This window comes from Pleurodeles waltl, chromosome 11 (assembly GCF_031143425.1).
Source record: "Pleurodeles waltl isolate 20211129_DDA chromosome 11, aPleWal1.hap1.20221129, whole genome shotgun sequence".
Classification (NCBI taxonomy): Eukaryota; Metazoa; Chordata; class Amphibia; order Caudata; family Salamandridae; genus Pleurodeles; species Pleurodeles waltl.
The window spans coordinates 882,461,091-882,487,767 of NC_090450.1; the positions used below are offsets into that span (position 1 = coordinate 882,461,091).

Sequence of the window (26,677 nt, forward strand, 5' to 3'; positions counted from 1 at the left end):
TAGTTTGGATTTGCACAAAATAATCTTGTAATGTCAGACTGTTGCACCACGTAAGATTGTGTGAGACTTTGTCCTCAAAGCGAGGCTAGAGCATAATTATTTTCCAAACTTCAGTGCTAATGATTACTTTTCTTTGTCTGCCTTATACCATTCACAAGAGTATGCAGTTTTACATATTCCTTTAGAAAAGCTAGAGTAAAACTCATGTTTTTACAGATGACATTTCCCGCTGCCCTTTTGTTTTTTTTCTACTATTTACTACAGTGTGTCACCTAACATATGCTATTGCAGGCTTAAAGGAGCATTGGTTTAAAATCACCTGGCGTGTGTAAAAAAAGTCTCTAAATCCTGATGGTTTTGTTTTCAGATTCGGACTGAACTTGAGAAGAAGATGAACTGCAACTTGAAGGAATATAAGGAATACATTGACAATGAAATGTTGCTTATTCTCGGGCAAATGGATAAGCCCACTCCCATCTTTGATTATCTCTATCTGGTGAGTGGAACTATCGTCTGTCACTAACCAATGAGCCTTTATATCACTTGTATTTATTGTTGAATTGTTTTTTAACATACGCTCATGGCACTCGATGTGGATCCATGAATACTTGAATCCATGAATACTTAATTAATGGTTTCTGCAGTGAGCAAGCTGAACATATAAGTTTTCTTGCAACTATTGTGTGCCGTATAGCATGTAGAACTATTAGTGCATGAGGTTTAGCAGAGTTAACTTGTATGTACCTGTAAGGAAATGCTTCTTTTTGCATGATCACCCACAAAGTTTTGGAATGATGCTATTAGTTTTTCTTAAAAAAATATATATATATTTTACGAAGAAGCAACATCATAACAGACATGATGTGTAATGCATCCCAGTGCGCGGGTATGCCCTCGATCAGTACAGTAGGATTGCAGTAGCATTTCAGGCCTTTGAGTCGCATCGTACAGAAAAAAACACTCAAAAAAGCCTGTGTAGTGATGCCATGGGTCCCATACCTTTTTTAAGTTATGTAGGCAGCCTCTTCCCTCATATACACAAATCGTTCAGCCCCAGTACACTGATCCATATCTCGAGTCCATTGCTCCAGTTGTGGTATTGCAGTTGCGCAATATACATCTGTCTATAACTAAACCCAGATTTCAAAATAGGTGCTGGTATCTAGCGCTGGGCTAGTTCCCCCATATACCCAGGCTGCAAAGCTTCCCACTGATCAGCAGCAGCTGTCCGTCACAATGGCCAGGGTCCCCATTATCTCACACTGGTATGAGTGTATCTCACGGCACTCCCATAGAGTGTAAAGGAATGTGCCCCTCTTTCTGCATTCTCTGTTGCAGATATTACTACCAACCCAGCCAGTTTTCGGCATCAGTACTCTAGTGTAGTACACCCTATGTAGCATGGTTAACTGGAATAAAAAAACCTTGATTTGATCACCACCTCCCTAGGTCCCTGGAGCAACTTAAATGATTCATCATCCATCAGTTCTCTGAAGTCTTGCTCCCATAGTCCACTCAGAGCCTCCAATACATCAGGGAAATTGTTTATAAGGTTCTAGTATATAAGATAAATGACTTTATTCCATAAGTGTTTGTCTAGTGTTCTATCTTCTAGTGGATTTGCTTCCTCAATGTGTGTACCTTTGGGTACATCTTTACAGAGTGCACGTCTGATGCGCAAGTAGCGAAAGACCTCGCTTTCAGACATCTCAAATTAGTCCCTAAGCGTCTGGAATCTTGTTATATCTATATCCACTCGTATATCATTCAATGCACTAATTCCATTAAAATCCCAGCATTCAAAGCCAGTCAGGAGCTGCACCTTGCTCAGTCTCTAAGAGTCCCATAGTGGAGTATCTTTGGTAAGTACCGAGGACCACCCCACCTGTCAAAGAGTTTTGTCCCATATTTGCAATTCCACCTTAATATATGTCGACCAGACCATACACTTTTCCCTAGACAGTTCAGCCTGATCTGCAAACACCCAGTCATTTACTACAACCAATTGTACTGGCCAGTAATATTTCCTGAGGTCCGGAAGGGCTATGCTGCCTTCATACACTCCTTTGATTCATTTAGAGAGCACTGTTCTGGGGGCACCATTATTCCACAGGAGTTGCCTCTGCTCCTTGTCAATATTCTGAAAGAAGCCCTCTGGTATAGCAAAAAGTGAGTTTTGTAGGGCATAAATACATTTGGGAAGGACTATCATTTTATACAACGCTGTTCTGCCAAGTAGAGAAAGTGGGAGTGTTTTCCAGTGCATAGGATCACTTCTAAAGTTCTCAATGATATTATAGATGTTGCCCTTCAGGAGGTCTCCTGTGCACCCAGTGATCTGGATTCCCAAATATTGGAAGCACACTGGACAGCCCCCTTATCGGTGCTCTTGCCTCCCATTTTGACAGCAAGTAAAGAACACATTTTGAACAGTTAATGCAAAATCCACTGTATATCCCAAATATTTGTATAATCTGCATTAGTCTGTTGATTGAAAGCTTCCACACCAGAGACATACAGCAAGCTGTTGTTGGCGTACAAGGAGATTCTCTCCTCCCATGGCTGTCCCATTGCAGACCCCTGACCAGTAGATCACTTCAACCCAACACCCTAATGGCTCCATTGCCAACGCAAAGAGCATAGGAGACAATGGACAACCCTGTCTGGTGCTTCTATACAGACGAAACATTGCAGAATATTCGTTGCTGAATCTAACACATGCCAGAGGGTCTTTATAGAGCAGTTTCACACATGCCAGGGAGCCAGGCCCTATATTCACCAATTCCAACACCCAGAACAAGTAAGGCCACTCAAGGGAGTCAAAGGTATTAGATGCATCAAATAACACCAGTATCATTGGTTCAGTAGACTCGTCAATGCAGGTCGCATAGCCAAACATTTGTCTCTGGTTCAGTCTTGTGCTTTTTCCAGGGACAAAGCCAGATTGGTCTAGGTGTACAAGAGTAGTTATCACCCAGGTCAATGTGATCGCCAGTACCTTGGGAAGAATTTTTGTTTTAGTGTTTAGGAGAGAGATCGACCTATAGAAGGAGCATAGTCAGTGGGTTTATGTGCCTTATGTATAACTGAAACCATGGCCAATCAGCTTTCTTTCACCAGGCAGCCCTCCTTCTTTGCTGCAACATTCATTGTCAGGAAGTGGCAGAAACCTTGCCAGTTACAGTTGTTTAGCTGGATAGGTAACCTATTGGATCCTGGAGCCTTACCTGATTGCACGGTCCTAATTGCCTCCTATATTTCCACAGTTGTAATTTGTGCTTTCAGTATCATCAGATCAGTATCAGTGAGCCTAGGGACTGATATGTCTCTAAGGAAATCGGCCACCTCTCTGGCAGTTTATAATGCTCAGTATTTTATATTTGCATTGCCGCTAGCCCTCTCACCTACCTTGGTTTGGATCTCACTCACCCATTTTGTCATTTCATCTCTCCTGCCCAACCTTGCTAACAATTTGCCAGCTTTGTTGCCCAACTCATATCGTTTGTTTCTGCTCTAGTTGGTATTGCGCATGAGCTGCATCCAATGCCAGCTGCTGATAATCTCTACATTTAAGGTCTAGTTGGTGTTGTAAATCTTCAGGAGGAAACTGAGTATATTGCCGCTCCAGTATTAAGATTTGGTCCTCCACCCTTAGCATTTGTTCCCACCCGGGTCTGTGTTTCGCTGAGGTAAAGGAAATCACCTGTCACTACAGCACAGCCTTGAATGCTTCCCATAAGATAACACCAGAGCCAACCCTTATGTTTTCATGGAAATAAGTGTCAGCAACCAAGCGAAGCTCGTTCACCACTCCTTTCTTTTTCAGTCACCACAGGCCTAGTCTCCACCTCGAAGTTCCCTTCTCCTACATGTACCCAACACAACATTTAGTGGTCAATGGTCCGAGATCCCTTGAGCCAAAAATCTAATATTGAGGAGCCAGTGCATGTATAGATCCTGAGTAAATAAGTAATCCAAACCTGAAAAGGAATTATGCACTCCTAAAAAGGAAGAGTATTGTAATGCAGGAGGGTAGCATCTCCTCCACTCATCCACCATTCCAATCTCTTCTATAAATCTACTGAGCTGCAGGTCCCTAGTATGCTTAGCTCTGCTATGGTGGTCTGCTGTCTTGTTATGACCAAATTTAAGTCACCTCCCAGGATAATATGACCATCTGGAAGCTGCTGAAGGAGGATCCCCAATTCCTCTAGTCCTGCTGTTTGTCCGTGGTGGTTAACCAACCCACCATTATGATAAGTTCATTCTACGTTTCAACTATCCTTGCGTACCTGCCCAGGGTATTGCTCACTGACCTCACTGCGTAAGATGGGAAAGCCTTTTTCAAAAGTATTGCAACCTCTTTGAAACCAGTGGAGTAGCCTGCATGGGCCAACAAGCTATAGTCCCCAGAGACATTCCAGGATGGAGTGTCATCTGGGCCCCGCCATTGGAGAACCGCAGGTGTTCTGGCTGGTACTGTTCTGGCTGTTGGCCCGTCACCCCCACTGCAGCCCCACCCTGTTTCCACTGGTAGTTGCCACCCGCTGCCCGATGTGGGGCTTGAGGGCACACAGCTTGCCATTTGTTGGGCTACTCCCAAGATCTTCCAGTGTTTCAGAGGTCCTCAATTTGCCTTCTGCCATAATTCACAGCCTAGCTGGGAAAAACATCATGTACTTTATGTCCTTCTCCCGCAGGTGACGCTTGACTTTATCAGAGGACTGGCTTTGGTTTTGGACCACCATTGTAAAGTTTAGAAATATTTGAATGGTGATATTTTCAAACTTCAGGTCTCCCCGTCTCTGGGCAGCCTTTAAGATGACGCCTTACTCACGATCAATTCTTCAACGAATAAGTCCACACTGAAGCCCTCTCTGAGACCTCACCCAGGCAGAAATTATTTCAACATGCTCAACCCTCTGCATTTTCCATACCTGCTTGCAGCGCTACAGTATCTTTTCTAAGGGCCAAGCCTATGAATCGCTGGGTGTTGACCTATTCCTTTAATGTAACAATTGTTATATCTGCTGATTTCATCCTTTTGCTAACTTTGCTGAGATCTTGCATGTATGAGGCCTGTTTCTACTTAAACAGTGTTAATCTGAGTTTACAGGGTGTTTTTTTTAGCTTGCACAGCAAGCACAAGGTCTTTGCAAGTGAGCTCCTCCATTATGCCCATTGCCCCATGGACCCTTGGGACCCTCCTCCTTTCTTGAGCATAGTGTGTGAGGAGGGCGTAGTGTCCTGGCGATTCTGTTGGGCCATTATAATCCACTCATTGTATTCGTCAGGCAGCGTTGCAAGAGGGCAAAAAGCGGATGGCAGCCAGCAACACAGTCCTGTCTCTCGACCCACCATTTCTGTTCTAGTAAGTACAGCAAAGTCAGAGGCTCATTTCCCCGCTCCAAGAGAGCGCTGTGAAGCAGGTATGCCTCTTTGCCACCACCATTCTAAAGTATATAATTACCAGTCTTAAGTAGTGCTCAGAAGGATTTCCAGACAGCTATCTGTCTCAGTCAGGCTCAGGGTCCCACATTTTTTAGGGTTCCTCATCGGGACCCTCCAGAAAAATGCCACTACAGGTCTTACTTGACTCCTACGCACTGTAGATAGGCCTCAGCCCCAGGGCACAATCCATTGCAGGCCTCAATGCTCCTCTTTAAAGGCTTATAGGCTGCACCAGTCATGGTAGATCCGATTTGCACCTCTTGTTGCTCCCACATTCATGCCGCAGAGGCCTGTTCAGCCCAGCGCTAGCTCCACCTGCTGACTGCCAGGCAACCTACTTCTCTGGCAACCCACGAACAGTGCCAGGCACCTCCGCCCAGCACCAAAGCCGAGTCAAATCTGTGTGTGCTGCAATACAGGGCATGGAGGAGACATCTGATTGCTTTGCCCACTCCATGCTCCAAAACCGGCATCCCAGGCTCCTTTGCTTTCTCCTTAGATATCCCGGTGACACGGAAGGACAGGCTCAATCCTGGATAGCCAGATTAAGAACAGGATAACAGGGATATTTAAGCACTGTGCTATGGAAGCCACATTAGGCTGCTGCCATCTTGTTTGGTGCGAAGCCACACACCCCTTTGCAGCTGGTTTCTCAATTATGAGAGTGCACCAAGGCTTGATAAACAGACCTCAGTGCCAATGCTTTGACGCTTAAAAGTGTAATGTTAGATGTTCTATGCCCAATTGGTATAATTTTGTTTACTTATAAGTCCCTAGTATATGGAACAGAGGGGCTTAAGGCCTGTAAGTTAGAGTGTCCCTCTCATGACTTTAGCAATACTTGTATAACCCTTGCTGCAACAACGTGAAAACATGTCTCTCGGCCTTCTAATGTAGACTGGTAGTTCCACTTTAAACTGCTAACTCGGCTTTGCCATTTACATAATGGCGAAGCCCAAACCTCCCTTTCTAATATATATGTCAACCGTACAGCAGGCCTATCACATCCTAAGACAGGGTGCGGGACATGCTTTTTTAGGGTCGAGCCTGCGTTGCATGCGCTCGCGCATGCGTATCGCAGCGAGACGCTTTAGTGTTTAGAAAAGGGCTCGGAGCCCTGTTGACGTCATGTCCGTGTTTTTCATTGGTTCGTGTGCTTGCCTATTAAAATCTGCTTGCTTTCATTAGTCTAAGGCATGCATAGGTCATGCCTTTTCCGGTGGCTAGCCCTCCTCGAGCGCATCGACCAAGTACAGAAAACATGCGAGGCTCGCTGTTTTCTGTCCGGCTCGTGGACTACTTTTTCTCTAATTTACTAGCGCGATTTCGCTTGGCAGAAATCAAGCGCTTTACATAGTTAATTGCACTTTTTCGGGTTACGTGCATAAATGCACTTTAGCCGATATGTGAAAACTCGGGTTATGAGTTTACAACGCTATCAGCTCTAACATGAGCAAACGCGAGACCCGTTGCATTGCAAATGCTTGTTTTTTATATGTCCTAACGGTAAACACCCCAAATTGTCATTTTTACTGTGGAAAGGCTAGTAGCCCCTTTGGCGAGTACATGGTTACACGCTGACAACTCAGTTGTACTACATCTTGGATGAGACTACTAAACTACTTGAAGGTATCAAATTAATCATCACATTAAACTTGACTGGATGCTTATGTCTGATTTAAAGTAACTTTTTAAGTAAGTGCAACTTTTAGAAAGTTGCCTCTCTGTGCCCAATTTTTCCAGTGGCCACACACAGATACTGGCCACAAAACAGTATTCTACCTACCAGGGGAGAAGTGTGAGTGACTCCCGGGAGTAAGAATATTAGAGGCCTGCTGTTGGAAGAGGTGTTACCTGACTATGGCAGGAAGCCACAGGGTGTGAGCCCAAAAGGTAAGCTTCAAAAGGGAAGCCACATTTGAAGGACACATAGTGGACATTCACAAGAAGGACTACCCTTTTGTTGAGGTAGGTGGGTTGGTGTCTGGGGCAGAGATGAGAGACCAGTTGCTGAACTGTTTTTTCCGTGGGCGTGTAGCCCTCAGGTAGCCCCCCCCCCAGGGTGGACTAACAACTTACACACAGTCAAAGAGACTGGTCCTGCCATCTGGAGAGTGGCCAGAATAGTGCACTCGGGTATAGCTAGATGCCAAACTCTGTAGGAAGTTGTAATCAGCTGGGAAAGATCCTACTAACCTATTGGCAAGTGACCGCTACACATTTCCTGGGAGCATTTTTTAGGCACAAATATGGCATCCTTGGCATCTAGATCTCAAACCATATGTGGACAAGAGAGAGGACCGAAGAAGGACTGCCCTCCTGTTCCCTGGACCTGGCAAGAGAGGTGGCACCAACGGCTGGAATGCACCTGCTGATCCTTGGACTAGCAAAACAGGCACGAGGCCTGGTGCATGGAAAACTCACTCCGAACCTCCAGACATAGAAGGTGAACTCCAAGAGTCAGTTAGCTGTCTTTCTGTTATGGCACCAGGGCTACAAAAACTAAAGTAGCCTGCTCTGGCCAGTCAGTAGCCTAAATCGCTTGATCGCTGCTGGCCTCTGATGTGCAGCCTGGATGACCAAGTCCCAATGCTCAAAAGTTGCACCTGAGTCTGCTGGACCCCAGAGAGTCCTCAAAGTGCAGTTTGGTCACCAAAGACATTATCCTTTGCCGAAGGAACCTGCTGTTTTTGTTGTGATCGGAGACCATTAGTTCCTTGGTAACTCGATTTTTGCTGGACTAAAGAGGACTTCAAGGGACATCAACCCATGTGGCCAAAATCGCCCCACCTGGACCACGATCGAGTATCCCCAGAAAGACCCCTGTCAGCTGCACACCATCCGCAACATCTTCAGAATCCCATATCCCTTGGATCAGGACCATCCCATTGAAGTCTAAGGCAGTTCTCCCGTAGAGACTGGAACTGGACTTGAGACTGCTTTGGTGCCAAGATATTACTCCTCACTAACTGCCAGGACCTTCCCCTGCCAGAGTTGTTAAGAAAAACTCTCTGAAAGTTTTACAGTTTTTCAACCTTTGAGGTTACCTGTGCATGTTCGAATTTTGGAGTAAACTGAGATTTATGTTTCTTCTATACTTCTTTGGTGTCTACAAAATTCATAAAAGTAGAATCTATTTTTAAAAATTTGTATCTGATTTCTTTTGTTTTGTGTGACTTTCTCATTCTGTTGTTTCGGTACTTCTAAATGCTTTACATTTGTTCCTTTGTTTAAGCCCAACTGCTCAAAGACACAGCTACCCAGAGCTGACCTAAGGTTTAGCAAACAAGCCTGAGTGGACCCAAGTTGGTTTTGTGAGTTTATTCCATGTTGAGGTTCCACAACCACACTATTGAATACACCACAATTCCTCACATTACTTCAGCCTACTGATCTCCAGAATACCCTATATAATGTCATCATAATCTTTGGGGTCAGTTTAAGATTGTGTTCACTGGTGTATCATTGTGATTCTTCAACTTGTTTCTGTGCTGCTGTTCTGCTTTGGTAGCCTTCTGCCTTTTGTGATGTGGCAGGTGAAAAAGACTGATCAGGTCCCAGTGGCATGCATGTTTATGATTCCTTTGTGTTGGATGTGCCAAACTGATGATAAATACTATGGAAAATGATCTGCACATCTTTTTAGCCATTCCCCACTAGAAATATTCAGTCATCCTCCATGTGTGGGTTTGTAAAAGCTAAACATGACCACTGAATCGGCCCCTGTTTACTTTTCAGTATTACTTTATTTTACATCACAAATAGCAACTGTCCTTGATCAGCTTTTTCTCCTGATGGTATCTTTAGAGACAGAAGTCGTCACTTGACTTGTAAAGCTATGCCACTCTATTCTTTATATACCGTTAGGCATTCCCTGTGTTTTTTTCTCAGTGGACTTGATGCACTGTGAGTGTGTGCCTCTATTTGCAAATCGGGGTGCTAATGCATAATCATAGTAAGCTATGGTGAGACTGATAGCCGGTCTCTACTGATTATATATTTTGGGGCACAGGCCATTTTACCAGTCTAATTTTCCTCTCCTATAAAATATGTAGGGTTTCTTCCATTCTAGGGACCCTTAGTCCCACCAGGGTGTTTTTGTTGTAAGTGTGTGTTTGTGTGTCTGTGTGTAGTGTGTGTGTGTATGCTTTTGTGTGTCTGTGCTCATTTGTGTGGGTGTGTATGTCTTGGTCATTCTGTCACAGATCATGTGTAAATAAATGTGTCCCTGAAGGACACTGTGGCCCAGTAATATGGCATATTATGCACCCCTAATATCATACATACTTAATGGTGTTATTGCTTCTTTATTGGACCAGTCTCAGTTTGGCTCCTGGGGGCACTTAGCAGTCAACGTTTCTGCACCAATCCCTTTATGTTATTGCCCAGTTGCGAGTGTTGTTTCACCTGAAAAATTCACCTGCTTTATGCGAGTGAAATGCCCTTGTGAAAACTGCTGTGTTACAGTAGTACTACAGTATTCCTAAATCACTTGGAATCCCAGTTAGAATGGAAAGTCAAGGGCCTCATCTAGATCACCAGGCCACCCTTAATGAGGCACAGTCTTGTCTACACTAAATCGTAGTACTCACATTGGTAGGCTTCATTTCCCTGTGGATACAACAATCGTGGTCCCTGCCCAAAAAGCAAAGATGTCAAATGGCCTGGGGAAATCTACACGTCCTCCCTGCCAAACCTGTTTATCAGCGTGCACTGAAACAAGCTTTACATGCACTTTATTATTCTGCCATATAATGGTTGGGTCTGGAACATTCTTAGAAATCACTGAAGTTTTTTTTTGGCACCAGCTGTAGTTTAAACCAGATGACTTACAGTGATCCGACATTGCTGAAGGATGCCAACCTGATATGTGGTAGACTGTTCCTACCACAGCCAGAGCTCATAGTGTTGACTAATGCATTGGATCTGGCCTGGGGGAGGCCACCTGTACAATTTGGCGAACAGAAGCCTCTGATCTCCATTGGAGCAGATGCACCACATTAACATTCTGGAGTCGTGTACCATATAGCTAGCTCTCAAAGCCTTTTGCCTTCCATCAAGGACCGCCCTGTGCAAGTCTTGACAGACAACACAGTAGCCATCTGGTATTACAACAAGCATGGCTGTGTAGGATCTCAGGGGTTGCGCCAGAAGGCACTGTGACTTTCGAGGCTGCGCCCAGTGATAATTCAAATTGTCGTTGCCCAATGTGGAATGCCTTGGGTAGATCTTTTCACTACCTCAGAGAATGCCCACTGTTGGGCCATTTGTGCTCTGCAGATTTGCCTCCAAACTCTCAGGGAGATACGTTCCACTCTTTGGACTTCCATCTCTAGCCCACATTTCTATCTCTGATGCTTTTTTCCCAAGTTCTGAAGATCAGAAGAGAGCGAGCACAGATCTTCCAGATAGCCCTGGACTGGGCTCGGAGAGTATAGTACTCAAAGTTGCTAAGCCTAAGCATTTGTCCTCAGGTTTTGTACATGAATATCCACTTATACTTTCATGCAAGGAGTTTGAATGGAACACGTTGTGTGGGTTTGACCTGCTCATAAAGGTGTGGATGCCATCATGCAATACACCATCCGCCCACAAAGTTGATCTACTCTAAACTCTGGGCAAAGCTTGTGGCCTGGTGATAGAACTGCCTGGTTGATCCACTGCATGCTAAACGTTCTTATATACTTGTTTTTAGCCTGTCTGTTGCCCAGCTGTGTTGTGTTTCTTGAAAGTGCTGACATATGTTTCCCTCCTGCACCTTTTGTGATGCAGCAGTGGGACCTTAACCCTTTCCGTGTGTCGGACAGCTGGGAGCTGTCCTACATCACAGTGCTAGTGTGTGTCGGACGGCCACCAGCCGCCCTTGCAAACCAGCCAGGAAGTCCCTCTGGTGCAGCCACCAGAGGGATTCCCTGCTGCTAAAAACAGCCTTGGGAGGTGGGGAGCAGCTTCCCCTAGCTCCCAATGCTGGTTTTGGTTTTCAGGGAAATGACAATCAGCGCACAAATCATTTCACTTTCTCTGCATCGGTGCTCGTGGGGCTATCTCAGCTCTGTCGAGCACCAATCCAGACAGGAAAGGTATTGTTGGAAAGGGGGGAATCTCCCCTTTTCAAGGGTACCACTCCCAAGTGGGACCCTGCTTAGGGATCCCAGCAGGGATCCATTCCACTAGTCACCAGGGAGGGGAGCGGCCCTTGGGCAAGGGCTTTTTCTCACCCAGGTTCTTTTTTTGCATTTTCACTCTTCTGGCCCCACCTTGGGGACAGATGGGGGCAGTAGCCCCCGATTTTGAACCCTTGGTGGGGTGGGGGGAGGGCTGCAGATAGCCCACTAAGAACCAGGGATTTTTTTTTTTTTTAATATACATGTAGGTGTGGGGGCTGCCCTGAATGTGCATCTTAATGCCCAACACCTTGTTAGAGGGGGGCTGTGGGGAGGGAGAAGGGGGAACAGTTGCTTTTTTTTCTTTAAAGAGGGGTGGGTCTGCCCACCATTGGCATGGCCATGCCCCCACCCCATATAAATGGGGACCAAAGTCTTAATGGGGGGGCAGACGGGGGCAGTAGCTCCTATCCGCCTCCCCCCAAGGGGGCAGAAAGGCCACTAGGCACCAGGGATTTTTTTTTGTACGTAGGGGTGAGGGCTGCCCATAATGGGCATGACGGTGCCCCCACCCTTCCCACACACAAATGGGTACAGTCTTTCTGCGCCCCCCCCTCTCCGGGAGGCAGATGGAGGTTATTACCCTTGGGGGATCTATGTCATACCTCCCTCGTCTTCACTGGGTGTCTAGTTTTCAGAAAGGTCTTGGTTTTGTAAGTCTCCCTAGATGGCTGCCAAGCCCAGGACCAAAAACACAGGTGTCCACCTTGCACAAATAGGTCATTTTGTGATAGATAATTTTGATGTTGCTACAATACATTTTGGGCCCTTCCTGTTGCGGGCACTTGGCCCACCTACAGAAGTGAGGTAGGAGCATTTTTATTGGGAGACCTTGGGGGAGGCTGGGTGGTAGGAAATTTGTGTCTCCCCTCGAATTGCTGAACTTTCCATCTCAGAAACGTGAGGAAAATGTGTCTTCTTGGACAGATTTCGAGGTGTGCAAAGGATTCTGGGTAACAGAACCTGGTGAGAGCCTCACAAGTCACCCCATCCTGGGTTCCCCTGGGTGTCTAGTTTTAAAAAATGCACAGGTTTGCTAGTTTTCCGTAGATGTCGGCTGAGCTAGGGCCCAAAATCCACAGCTAGGCACATAGCAGAAAGAGAGTCAGTTTTGGGTGGAAAATGAGATATGTCCACGTTGCGTCTTGTTCCGTTTCCTGTTGCAGGCATTAGGCCTAGGCCTACCCACACATGTGAGGTATCATTTTTATTGGGAGTCTTGGAGGAATACTAGGTGGATGGAAGTTTGTGGCTCCCCTCAGATTCCAGAACTTTCAATCACAGAAATGTGAGGAAAATGTGTTTTTGAGGTTTGCGAGAAATTCTGGGTAACAGAACCTGGTGTGAGCCACACGTCTCTCCACCCTTAATTCCCCTAGGGTCTTGTTTTAAAAAATGTACAGATTTGCTAGGTTTCCCTGGGTGCTGGATGAGCTAGAGCCCAAAATCCACAGCTATGCACATTGCAAAAAAAACCAGTCTGTTTTCAGTGGTAAAATGCGCTGTGTCCACGTTGCGTTTTGGGCCTTTTCCTGTCGTGGGCACTAGGCCTTCCCATACAAATGAGGTACCATTTTTATCGGGAGACTTAGGGGAACACAGAAAGTTAGAACAAGTGTTATTGCCATTGTCTTTCTCTGCATTTGTGCCATCCAAGTGTAAGACAGTGTGTAAGAAAGAAGTCATTTTGAGAAATGCCCTCTTATTCACACGCTATTATGGGTAGCCCCAAATTCGTAGATGTTCAAATAACTACTGCTTCTAAACTTCATATCTTGTGCCCATTTTGGAAATACATTGGTTTCCTTCATACCTATTTTTCACTCTTTATATTTTACCAAATGAATTGCTGTACACTCGGTACACAATGAAAAACCTTTGCAAGATGCAGCTCAGTTATTGGCTCTGGGTGCATCGAGTTCTTGGTGATCCTACAAGACCTATATATCCCAGGAACCAGAAGGGTCCAGCCGACTTATGTATTGCTTTCGAAAATATGCCATAGTTAGAAGAAGTTACAGATGAAAACGTAGACACAAATGGCAGTTTCTTCACCTTAATTTCAATATTTTTTTATTTCAACTGTTACTTTCTATAGGAAAACCTTGATGAATCTACACAAATGACCCTTGCTGAACTAAGAATATTGTCTACTTTTCAGAAAAGTATAGATTTTCAGGATCCACTATTGGTTTCACACCATTTCTACCAACAACTGGACAGAGGTTGAAAGCACAAAACATAGGAAAAATGGGCTATCTCCCAGTAAAATGCCAAAACTGTGTTGAAAATTGTGGTCTTCTGATTCATGTTTGCCTGTTCCTCAAAGCTGGGAAGACCCTTCGTTTATGCAAGTTGCATTGACAAAACCAGGCGCTTTCTTCTGCATCATTTTTTTCTAATTTTTCCCAAAGAACACAACATTTAGCTGTATTTTAGCTAATTTCTTGATCCCCTCCAGGGGACTCCACAAGCCCTAGGTACCTTAAGAATCCCCAGAATGTTGTAAAAAGAGGTGCAAATTTGGAGTTGATACCTTATGTGGACAAAATGTTATGGGGCCCTTCGCATGATCTATCCCAAAAAGCAAAAAATAGGCTTAGCACAGGGGAGCTAGGGGTTTGAAGGCTTAGCGGTGAAGGTGTTCACTTCTCTCTGACTTTCTTAATGTGCATGCCTTTCAAGCCTATGCACAGCTGTTAATTGAGATGTTGAACTCTTAAAACTGTCTTCTCTTTGTGATTATTTCCGCATGACATGAATTCCAAGGGTTCTCAGTTTAATCAGCATATACACCCTTCTTGGTAGTTCTTTTCAATTAATAGTGGCCCTATTCCTTACTAAGTCCAGTTAGGTTTCAATAATTTAAACCTTAGCACAATCCTTGGTAGCTGTAGCACAGAGCAGACCGGCTTAACTTTAGAGAAATGTGTACATCGATTTATCACTACCAAAATCATTAAAAAGTAGAAAACAAAACACAATAAAAATCCCACATAGGAAATGTTAAATGAGCAAATAGACACTAAAGCTACAAAAGTTGGATTTGGGGAACCAGAGATGGGATTTTTCAACATTTTATTTCTTTCTAGTTCCAAAAAATGTGCAAAGCTCCAACAATGGGTATGTGGTTGCGCTAGACCAAGTCAAAGTGAAAAGTTAACACTGACTATGATGGAACGCAGGTAAAACAGAAGGTCCAGGTTCATCCCACAAGAAAGTTTACCTTCTGACTTAGTTGTTTTTCTGTACAAAAATCTTGTTGATGTGGTCATTGGGGATCGACTGCAGGCTAGATATGATGTAGGATTCGACGGGAACCTCTGGCTTTGGCGGGAAGCTCGAGCCTCTCTGCATCAAATGTGGGAAGGTTCAGAGCAGGCAAAGTCTAAAGTCTGTGCCCAGGAAGGTCTTGTCAGCAGTCGGCTTCTCCTCGACATCAGCCTCAGTGGAATCCCTCTATGTTCGGACTTAGAAACTTTTCTGGAAGTCAAACATCTTTCAGCAGGGCAAACCAGCACATTGAATCTTACTGGAGATTCAATGTCGGCGGCTGTGACTCCGCAGTGGTCTGGTGGTAGCCTATGTTTCTTTTGGCAATAAGTTTGGAAAAAAGTGTGCAGTCTTGCAATCTTGATGACGAAGAGAACACTCTACCACCAGCTAAAGGTCCAGGACCTTTTGGGCACCACTAGGGTTTAGGACTCAATCTCCAAGAAGCCACCAGCAGGGTCCAGGGCAAATCCAGTTGAAACTGGTCAGCAGGCCTTAGCAGATTGTTGGGCTTCCTGCAGTTTTTGTGTCCCTGAAGTTTAACACAAGGCTAGCCAACTAGCCTTTGCAGTCCCCTCTGCTGTCCTGAGTCAAACCTACCTATCTTGACATAATTTCCTGGTGTTTTGGCCTTAAACAGTCTGCAGTACCCTGTCAAAACTCAACATGAGAGAATCTTTCTTCCCTTGGTCAGAGCACTGGGCAGACCCGGAGGTGTGTCTAGGGGAATGGGGAACTCACCTTTAAAAAACAGTTCTGGGACAGGTTATTCAGACTTTGGGATCCTTTCTACCAAAGGGGGTGGTGTTCATCTATGTGGGGCACTTTGTCATCCTCCCTTCTTTTTTCCCTTACCACATCCATCTAAGGAGGAGGAGGAGAAGCTGCATCAATTTTACACCAAGAGAGCCTATAGCTTTTACTTCAACCAAACATAGGATAACTGAGTGGATGACCAACCCTTTCTGGGGTTTTCCTCAATGAAGAAGTGAAAAACTGTTTAGAAAACAGAGCTTACCCAGTTAAATTGTTCTCCATATGACAATGTACTATTCCTTGACAATGAAAGAACCCCCGTTAGAGTTTTCAAGCTCATTCTGCTAAAGCCAAGGCCACTACGATGGGCTTATTCAGGTGTATTCCAGTGTCAGGTTCACAGAGAGGGCAACTTTGCCTGCTCTCAGGTCACGCAATAAAGTGACTCCTCCTCTCTGTGATAATACTGATGGGCACCAACTCCATTTTTTTTGTACCGCCATCGGATTCCAAAATGTTCTTTGGTGTTCCGGTTCAAGGCTGTTTTTGGGCTCTCTTTGGTCCATTGATCGTCTCTGTGTCACTCTGTATTGTTTTCGTTCACATTCCACTTTCACCCTCTGAAAACAGAAGAAAATCCTCACCTGTCGATTGGGCATTTTCCACTTTCAGCCTTCGGGCCTTTTCTCATCTAATTGGATTTGACCATCCATGTGCTGCTAATGGAACAGAGTCCATTCTGTTTCTTTCCCAGCTGCCACACCAAATACCTGGACAGTGACCTCCACTAAGTTTGCAACCTCTATGTCTCGCGCCCACAGCAAGAAAAACTCTGAGGCCAATTGATGTTATTGGTCAAAAAAATTTAGTATCGTTGAGCATGTCGGAAAGAAATGCAACTCAAAGACCTGGAAGAGACACCCGACATCTTTGGTCAACATGATTTTGAACAGGAAGAAGAACTGCATGAGGCCTAGGCAGCAGAGGTAGAAGGTTTTTCCAGTTGGGACTCTGAATCTGACCCTGAAATACAGTTTGGTATGCAGATGGAAGACCTTCCTTCAGGACCGCGCACAGTGAGTACCCACGCCCTTGTCCACCCCCCTAAGAGACATTTGGTTCCCACCAAAACTACGGCTTCTAAACCACCACTGCTGACAGGCCATGATAGGCACCAAACTATTGCTAAGGATGCCCTGCCCTCGGGCTCGGTACCAAAAGCCAAGTAGCAAACTCCTGCTGCCTCATCAATCCAACCAGTATCAGTGCCTAGCCGACCTGCTGCCTCTTGAGCTTGAAGCACCCAGGCTTCTGCCACTTCGGCTCTGACTGCCTCAGCAACGTAACAAAGGACAAGTATGACACCAAAAGGCTTGATTTGAAACAGAAGAAGATCCACATTCAGCCTTCTACTGGTCAAATTTTGACAAAGGCAGTGCAGTCAGTGCTTACTCAAACCAAGTGCCAGCTTTCTTTCGGAGGGGCCATCAATCTTCCTGCACCTCCAAAAAAGAAAAAGGACATTGCCACCAGTCCTATACAACCACCTTTGCCTGCTTCTCTGCCACCACCTCCTCTGCCTTCCTCACCACCTCATTTACCACATCACTCAGTGACATAGGTGACGTTACTCCACGGGGCTCCCCACATTCTTACACTGGGGACCAGGGAAGGGGAGATGATGCAGATGAGCAGCCCACAAATCCTTAGGAACTTACCACATTGACCCTTCTGGGGATACTCACCTAGACCTCTATCCAGCTAAGCCTTCAACCCCGGATGACTGAGCATCTTTCCAAGAACTCATTTCTGGGGCAGCTGCATATAACCAGGTCCCTTTGCACAAAGACTTAATTGATGATGATTTTCTTTTTGAGACACTCTCAAATACCACTAGGGCATGTCAATATAGAAGGGGATGCTCTGCCACTAGAATTAGATTTGTAAAGATCTGGTGTGGGCACGAGTTATTACACAGAGGATAGATAAAATGTACAAAGCTGCACCCTCAGATCCACCTTACATCAAGGGCCAACTACAGACAGACTCACTGTTATCATCTAATGCCTGCAAAAGAGCCAATTTGCAGACAACAGTGGATGCCCCTCCACCACATAAAAAGTCTAAACTTCTTGATGCATCAGGAAAGAGAGTTGCAGCACAAGCAGCAAACCATTAGCGAATTGCTAACACCCAGGGGTTGTTGGCAAGGTACAACAGGACCCGTTGGAACTCCAACATCTCCCTGACGAGTACAAGAAAAGAGGGCAAACACATCACAAATAGTTCAATCAGGTGTACAATACAAGCACACTGCTGCTTAGACACGCTTGGATAGACAAATCTGGCTTTAAACCAGAGGTACAACAGACTCTCCTCAATACCCCTTTTGATCAGCAACATCTGTTTGGTCCCCAGTTGGACCAAACCTTAGAGAAGATGAAAAAGGACCCAGAAGTTGCGAAATCCATGGGGGCGTTACCACCCCCCACTCCTTGTGGTTCCTTCCAACATCCCACATATAAGCAGGGCAGCAAGACCACACCTTCAGATGCCTCTACCACCTCCTACAGGCAGTAGCATCAGTCTTCCGCTTCAAGGGGATATTACAGAGGCATATATAGAGGAAACAAATCCAAAGGTCATGGAAAGATTGTTTTCCTTCGCACCACACCCTCCAAAACAGTAACTCTTTTGTCATTCCCCCTGATCATTTAACACCTGTTGGTTGAAGACTACAACATTGCTTCAACATCTGGCAAACCATTACAACAGATCAGTGCCATTGAATATTATCCAACATTGTTATTGTCTGAAGCTCATCAAAACACCTCCAAACATCCCTCCTCGCAGACACAAGCTCTCCACAGAACATCTAAACTTGCTCAAACAGAAAGTACAGGCTCTCTTGCTCAAAGATACCCTGACCCTCTTCAACAGCAAGGGCCAGGAGTATACTCATTATACTTCCTCATTCCGAAAGAAGACGGTTCACTTCGGCCTGTGTTGGACCTTAGGCCGTTAAATTGTTACATCGTTTCAGAGCACTTCCACATGGTAACTCTACAGGATGTAATTCCTCTTATACAACAAGGCAACTTTGTGTTTGCACTAGACTTAAAGGGCGCTTACTTTCACATCCCAGTACATCCAGCAAACCACAAATACCTCAGGTTTGTGATAGTGGGAACACATTACCTGTTCAAAGTGCTTCCATTCGGAGTCACTACAACTCCCTGTGTATTCACCATATGTCTAGCAGTAGTTACAGCACATCTACTCATAGTATTTGTGTCTTCCCATATCTGGATGAATGGCTCACCAAAGCCAGTATGAGTCAGTTGTGTCTGCAACATACTCAATCCACTCTGTCATCAACTGGGGTTTACAATCAACATAAAGTCTCACGTTCAACCTTCACAGATTCAGCCATATTTAGGGGCTATTCTCAACACACAGCTGTTATTAGCCTACCCCAGTTCAGCCAGGATTCACAATATCACAATGCTGCTTTAACAGTTTCATCCTAATCAACACATAACAATCAGAGACTTTTAGGCATGATGGCATCTTGTATTGCAGTAGTGTTACATGCGAGAATACGTACGTGGCTCCTGCAAGAATGTCTAGCAAGTCAATGGTCACAATCACAAGGTCATCTGCAAGATCTAGTGTTGGTAGACAGCCACACACATCACTCTCTGCAATACTGGAATACACAACCTCTATCAAAAGGGCAGCCGTTTCTCAACCAAATCATTCTCACAACAGACGCATCACTCACAGGATGTGGAGCAACACTTACAGAACCTCACTGTTCAGGGTCTCTGCGACATCAAACATCAGTCCCCTTTTATACAAACTACCAGTAGCTTCAGGCAGTCCACCTATCATGGAAAGCTTGATAGGCAAATTTGTCTTGATCCAGACGGACAACACAACAGCCATGTTCTATTTACAAAAATGAGGGAGGGGACACTCTCTACAACTATCACGCCTATCTCAGACGATTTGGCGCTGGGCAATTTGTTACAATATTCTCCTATTAGTGGAATACCTCCCAGGGACTGACGACTTTACTGACCTCCTCAACGGGATGCGGCAACAAGTCCAGAAGTGGGATCTCCACCCCAAATCCTCCTCCCATACTTCCACAGAAGGGGGTTTCCACAGATAGACCTGTTTGCAACCTCAGACAACGCAAAATGCCCAGACTTCGCCTCCAGGTTCCCACACCCACTATCAAAGGGAGATGCTGTATGAATGAACTGGTCAGGGATATTTGCCTATGCTTTTCCACCTCTCCCTCTTCGTTTGTGGTTCAGAAGCTCAGGCAAATGTCTCTCACCCTCATTCTAATAGCTCCCACTTGGGCTCAACAACCGTGGGTCACCACACTTCTCAAGCTTTCTGTGGTACCTCACAAAAAGCTTCCCCTCAGTCCGGATCTTCTCACTCAGAACAATGTAGAAGCCAGGCACCCACATCCAAAGGAACTCAACCTTGCGATTTGGCTCCTGAGGTCATAGTTTGGTTACCTCAATCTCCCACTATAATGTATGACCATTCTCAAAGAAGCCTGTAAACCCATAACCAGAGTACGTTATGCTGCTTCGTGGAAAAGATCTATTTTTTACTGCCATGGTAGGCACATTGACCTGTTTCACGCAGCTGTTAAAAACATTGGGGGTCATTCCAAGTCTGGCGGGCGGCGGAGGCCGCCCGCCAGACTTCCCCCCTCCGAAATACCGCTCCGCGGTCGAAAGACCGTGGAGGGTATTCTAAGTTTTTCCCTGGGCTGGCGGGCGGTCGCCAAAAGACCGCCCGCCAGCCCAGGGAAAAACTCCCTTCCCACGAGGATGCCGGCTCGTAATCGAGCCGGCGGAGTGGGAAGGTGCGACGGGTGCTGTTGCACCCGTCGCGTATTTCACTGTCTGCCAAGCAGACAGTGAAATACTTGTAGGGGCCCTCTTACGGGGGCCCCTGCAGTGCCCATGCCAGTGGCATGGGCACTGCAGGGGCCCCCAGGGGCCCCGCGACCCCCCCTACCGCCATCCGGTTCCCGGCGGGCAGCTAGCTGCGCCGCCTTGGAGGATTCCAAAGGGCGGCGGTACACTGGCGGGAGACCGCCAGTGTTGCCGGTCCGACCGCGGCTTTACCGCCGCGGTCGGAATGCCCTTGGGAGCACCGCCGGCCTGTCGGCGGTGCTCCCGCGGTCCTCCAACCCGGCGGTCATTGACCGCCAGGGTTGGAATGACCCCCATTGTCTGCTATCTACTTCATTTGCAGGCCTATGGTCTAGCATATACTTCAGTACACCTGCATTTGGCTGCGGTTGTTGCATACTTGCAAAACAGACAGCATTTATCATTGTTAAAAGTACCAGTTAATAGGGCATTCATGGAAGGCATCACCCCCTTCCCATCCTCACTCTCTTTTCCCATCCTTCACTCATTTTGTAGCAGTTTTCTCTACCTTTCCTTACAGTTTGCAGTTCTTTTTCCATTATATTGTGCTTTTTTCCTTTTCAAATGTTTGCTACACCTATAAGCTGAACCCTTGGCATTAAAAATGTTATAATAAATTAAAGGCAACAAAAGCAAATGAATCTGCAAAGGCAATGGTGCATTGAAAACTAGAGGAATTTTTAACCGTGGCTCAACAAATCGAAGAAAAGGACAAGGTAGACTTCTTTTTTCTTATTCAAAACCTAACAGAGTACCCGTGAGTGCAACCAGTCTCTCAGTAGCAGCAACCCACCTCAGCAAGGCAGTCATTTTTGGCCAAGCAAGAGGGCAAGCCTCTAGGTGAAATTGCAAGGCAAGCTATTGACTGCACTGGGGCATTTTCAGGAAGCGATGCCCCTATTGGAAGAAAGGGTTTTCTGACAACAGTAGAACTTAAAGATACCTACTTTTACATTCCAATGAATAATGAGCATCAGAGGTATACCTGAGAGATGTTGGGGCATTATCAGTTGAAATGTGTTTCTCTTTAGAAACATGGGAGCAACAACCATCTTTAGAAAATGTTGCATTAATTTTACATTCCTGTTTACCTGCATCTAGATGACTGTATGGTCAAGGGAAACTTATTTAAGGGATGCCAGTCCAGTATAAACCCAGAAATGTGATTGCTTTACCAATTTTGGTTCACAGTCAGCAGGAAAACAATGCTTTTATTGGGGTGGAGGGGGGAGGGGTGGACTTGAATGTAAGGTATGGTTAGACTGCTCTCAAATAAAAGAAAGTACTGATGTTTCAGGGACAAGTTTACCTTTATGAGACATCTCTGTCTTTGTTGGTGCAAAGTGAGATGAAACTCCTGGAAGTAATGGTTCTATACAGTGAATTAATAATACATGCTCATCTACATTTGATACCAGTCTAAGAAAGGTTAAATAACAAATGGTCACATACATGCATGGTTGAATTGGGAAGCCGGGTAGTTTGGCATTGGCAAAATGGGCCGGCACCTAAGAATCACCTGTGGGCTATTTTTTTTTTTTTAAATCCTCTGTCAACCGGCCTACAGAGCCTTGCTATCTTCGCCAGCCCCCTCATCAGGCCGCTATAATATAAGGCAGGCTAACTGTCAGGGAAGGACTTGGGTCATTAGGCATGCCGCCACAGACTTCAGCTTACGTGTGTGTGGCTGCGCGACTGCACAGAGTCCGAAAAGCAGTGTTTTTTCTTTCCTTTTCCCTCCTGGGTTGTCAAACAGAGGTTGGGACGAGAAGAGTAAAGCAGCCTCGCTAGGGGTTTCGGTGTCAGGTGATTTTGCTGGGGGACTGTCTTCACTTCAGCAGCACCCCCCCCCCCGCCCCCCAAAAGCCGACCCAGAAGCTTTGTCCTTTGCTTCCTTCCACCTCTGGCAGGCCATAGCCCTGAAACGCTAGTGGGCTGGGGAGTGGATGCATGGGAAACGATATCCTTGGGGTCCAGTTGTTGCTCTAGCTGTCGGGTCATTCTCACCTCGACCCCCTTGGGCTCGACCCAGCCTAAGCATTGTCTTTCTCCCCCACTGGGCCATCACATCACATTCAGACCTTGGTGGCACGTGTGAAGGGAGAGAGTATGCAGGGGCTTTGCTGGGGGCCAGGTGGTGTGGCCTCAGCCCCAGGGCCTGCCGGTGTGTTTGCAAAGGCCTAGCTGTGAGCTACTAGCTTGACCGGGGCTGCCAACTTTGGAACTTTGGAACTATGTTGGAGTCCCTGCATTAGCTCAACATCCTGTTATTCTGGGCAAATCACCTGGAGGAAGATCTATGACTTCCCTAGTAAAGTGAATACAAAAAGGTGATTAAAAACTATCATTGTACTAGTAAACAAACATGGGCAACTTTATAGCTAAAAATGCTAGCCTAATGCAATGATTTATCCAGATTTTATGTAGGAAAATATAGATATATATATGCCTCTTTTTGTGGCCAACCAATCAATCCTTCTGATGGAAATATTTCTAGTCTATCTGAAGCACCCAAAGAAGCTCTCTTTTTTTCCTAAGGAAGACAACGATCTAGTGGTATTGTTCAACAAGATCAAATCCGACTCTTCCCTAGAATGTCGACCACACTCCCTTCCCCCAATATTATTGATCAGTCTGTAGCAAATATCCACCCTAAACTAAGGGACTTCTTGAATTGTTCCCTTTCAAGTTAACTGCCTGAAGCTTGGAAACATGCAATAGTTAAAAAATGTTGGGGGAAAAACTTCTTTGGATCCCTTGCAACTGGAAAATTACAAACCCATCTCACTTCTGCCTTTCACTGGTAAGGTTTTAGCAATTGTCTGAATTTCTGGAGCTGAACAGTCTTCTCCATTCTTCTCAGTCAGGATTCCATCCTGGCCACAGTACTGACTCTGTACTTTTGGCTGTGGCCTAGGATCTCAAACTAACACTAGATCAAGGTGGGACTACAGCTTTAATCCTACTTGATCTTAGTGCCACTTTTAACACTGTTTACCATGCGATTCCGTATACCTAACTCTGGGGTGACACATTTGGCATGGAATTGGTTTGTCTTCCTCCTTCAGGATTGGAGTTTTAGGTCTGTGATGAGCCCTTTTGTTTGAACTCCTTGCCTCTGAAGGGTGGTATTCCTCTGGGATCTTCCCTGAGCCCCACCTTGTTCAGCATCTATATTCGACCCTTGACAGACACCATACAGTCCTCGGTCTCACTCTGGTATCTTATGGCAAAGATACTCAGCTGGTCATCTAATTATCCCCAGAACATCGCTCGAAAGCTGCCCTGCCAAAGTAGTGCCTCACAGCAGATGCTAGGCGGGTGGCAAACTGCTGTTTAAAACTAAATTGTGGAAAACGGATGTTACAATTGTAGGTAATGATCTAAATTGATGTGTCACTGATTGATTCTGAGCTACGGTGCAGGTCCTATGTACCATGTTATTACAGGTGGTGGTGAAAAGCAGCATTCTGAAATAACTGACTTTTCTGCACTCCCAAGCACAGGAGGGCAAAAGATAAGATCTGCTTGTTAGGTGGACTAAATAGACATTAAAGCACCTTATTTCAGACAGCAATCCTGATGTCCCGTGTGTTGGGCGGTACAAATTCCACAGCCTCATATAGTTCAAAAGTCAAATACACTGAAGCAAATGAGAAATATTTGCATTTTGGGTGCTCATGCCTGTGGAGGGCCCTAATGGAAATGCAACACCCATGTTTATGTCTGAGTGGCCACATTGAAATGCACTCTCCTTTGTTTTCATTGGATGCTTTATTTATGTGCTTGCTTAAGCATACCTTTGTTGTACGCAAAAACAATGTAACCCAAAGCATTACGTGCCACTGCTGTTCTCATACGAACTTGAAGATGATTCCCATGTTGATTTTCCATAGTCTTATGAATGCCTTGTGGAAAGCAAAGCCTTTGAACTTTAAACGAAATGAGCATTGACATTCAAATTGTATACGTTTGAAATTGGGCAATTAAAAATTCTGCAAAATTCACCACACAAATTCAGTTTCATACACTTTGCCACAAATGTAATTTACAAATAATATACATGCAACAAAGATTACCGCTGCTAACTGCCACAAAATCAACCTATCCAAAAACATTAAGATCACTGTACTATTGTAATGTTACATACAATCAAAATTATCTTTTAAACCATGGCAACTAGTTAGTCACAGATTGAAAAAGTCACTTAGTAACAAATACCAAAGTCATTTGTGGAACCTCTTAAAAAAAACAAAGTTAGGATGGCTTGATTGCTTTATCAAAAGCTGTTCACAACATTGTATAAAGAGTGCTCCTTTCATCCTAAGTAATAACAAGATCTTGGATATTAGTTAAACCTCCACAAGCGGCCGAGCAGTCCACTGATATCCATTGATTCCACTCCCCGACAGCTTACCATAAAATGAGATCCCTACCTGCCTGGCATGGATATCACTGCTTTTGATGCATTGCTGATTGCATAGAGGGCACAGAAGCTTGCCAGTTGGTCACCAGGTTGTTTTGGTCCTACCTTGCAAACGTCTGTTTTTCAGAAACAACTGTTTCTGAAAAAACAGATATCCCTTATGAACAGGTTCATCCTTTCTTTGTGTGGGAGCCATTTGTAGTGTCCTCCTCAAGACCAGAGCCCTGCCAAATTCCAAAATAGACCCAATATTTTTAATTGATACAGCTGCCAAGTTATTTGAAGTAGTTCTAAGCTGCTTGCAGGCCTGGCTTCTTTCTAATGCCCACAAAGGTGCCGTCTTCTTGCACTGATATACTCGAGGACCGCTTCTCATCAGGGCTCAGCTACAGGAGAGGTTTTGTGTGCCTTCTGGAGCCATTAGCTGATCGTTCAAGCCAGTACCAGGAGTAGAGAAAAAGTGGCACCTAGTTTCCAAGTCGAATTTCAATTTCGAAGGGCTAAGAAGCATATTTTTTTAATCCCATCGCTCTCAGTTGTTGCTCAGCTTCAACCAACGCTTTACTGTGCGTTTGAACCTTTCTAATGTAGTTCGAATATATTGCTGTCTTGTGATTTTCAAATCATGCATCTGAACCCCCATGGGCATGCTGAGGGATTCTGTCTCTATCCCTTTGATTCTAAAATCTAGCAGTGACTGCACAAGCTGGTGAACTAGGGGGAGGTGCTTGAGCCACATTTAGAGCCCTGTATGTCATTTCCACTAGATAGCAAGGAGAAAGATCATGTATTACAAGGTTCTCTTTTATCCAGTCTTCAAGGAACCTCTCCATTGATGTTCCTTCCGAGTGCTCCAGGTGTGAGGCTGTTCCTCCTAGAGTGCCCCTCTGCATATACTCTGCTCTGCCTTCCAATGGTCTCATCACTAGTTGTAGTGCCGCAATGAAATCTCCCAACTCAGGCTCCTCTTCCTGCATACCAAGCCTTATAGCTTGTTCTTTATCCACATCAGTCCTTTAAGTAATGTCATATTATGTCTTCAACTTTAATAGGAAAATAATCTGATAGAAACAACTAACTGCAGATTCCTTACCTTCGAATTCTCCCCAGGTGCCACACTGGATCTGGAAAAGAATCTTCAGCCGTACCTCTGCGTGTCGGTAGAGGGCGCTGTACAACTTCGTATCAACGTCATCCTACGGATATGACGTTGATGGAGTCCATAAAATCCCTCCTCCACCGCGCTGACGTCAGTTTCGACACAGCAATATAGATCCAGAGAAGTGGTTACCTCTTGCCATTTTGTTTCGGCATTCCCTTTCGGCGGTTTTCGTCATTGGAACAGTGTTTATGCCTTCTGGCTTTAAGCCTTGTGGGTCCTTTGCTCGACAAATGTCGGTCATGGTTCCCCATTCTGTTTGTATGTGGTGCTTAGGCACCCACCACAACACTGAAGATTGCACAGTTGTCCATGGACCCTTTGCTTGATGTCTTACCTCCTGACCAGTCTTCTGTGGAGCCAGCCCTTCCTTATTGTGAGGCTCTTTATGATATCCTCTTGGGAGTTTTAATGCAACCGGTTTCTGGTCCCTCTGTGGAGCGCTGTATCTCACATAGACACAGGCCAGCCCCCCAGAGGA

At 45.3% G+C, this 26,677-nt stretch overlaps 1 protein-coding gene across 1 annotated transcript in view; it reads left to right on the top strand.

Moving 5' to 3' along the window:
- Positions 1-26,677, top strand: part of SSH1 (slingshot protein phosphatase 1) — a 339,738-nt gene that overhangs the window by 226,205 nt on the left and 86,856 nt on the right. The window contains exon 10 of the mRNA XM_069214779.1: positions 368-496. Within this exon, the coding sequence (XP_069070880.1) occupies positions 368-496 (129 nt within the window). The remainder of the gene's footprint in view (positions 1-367; positions 497-26,677) is intronic.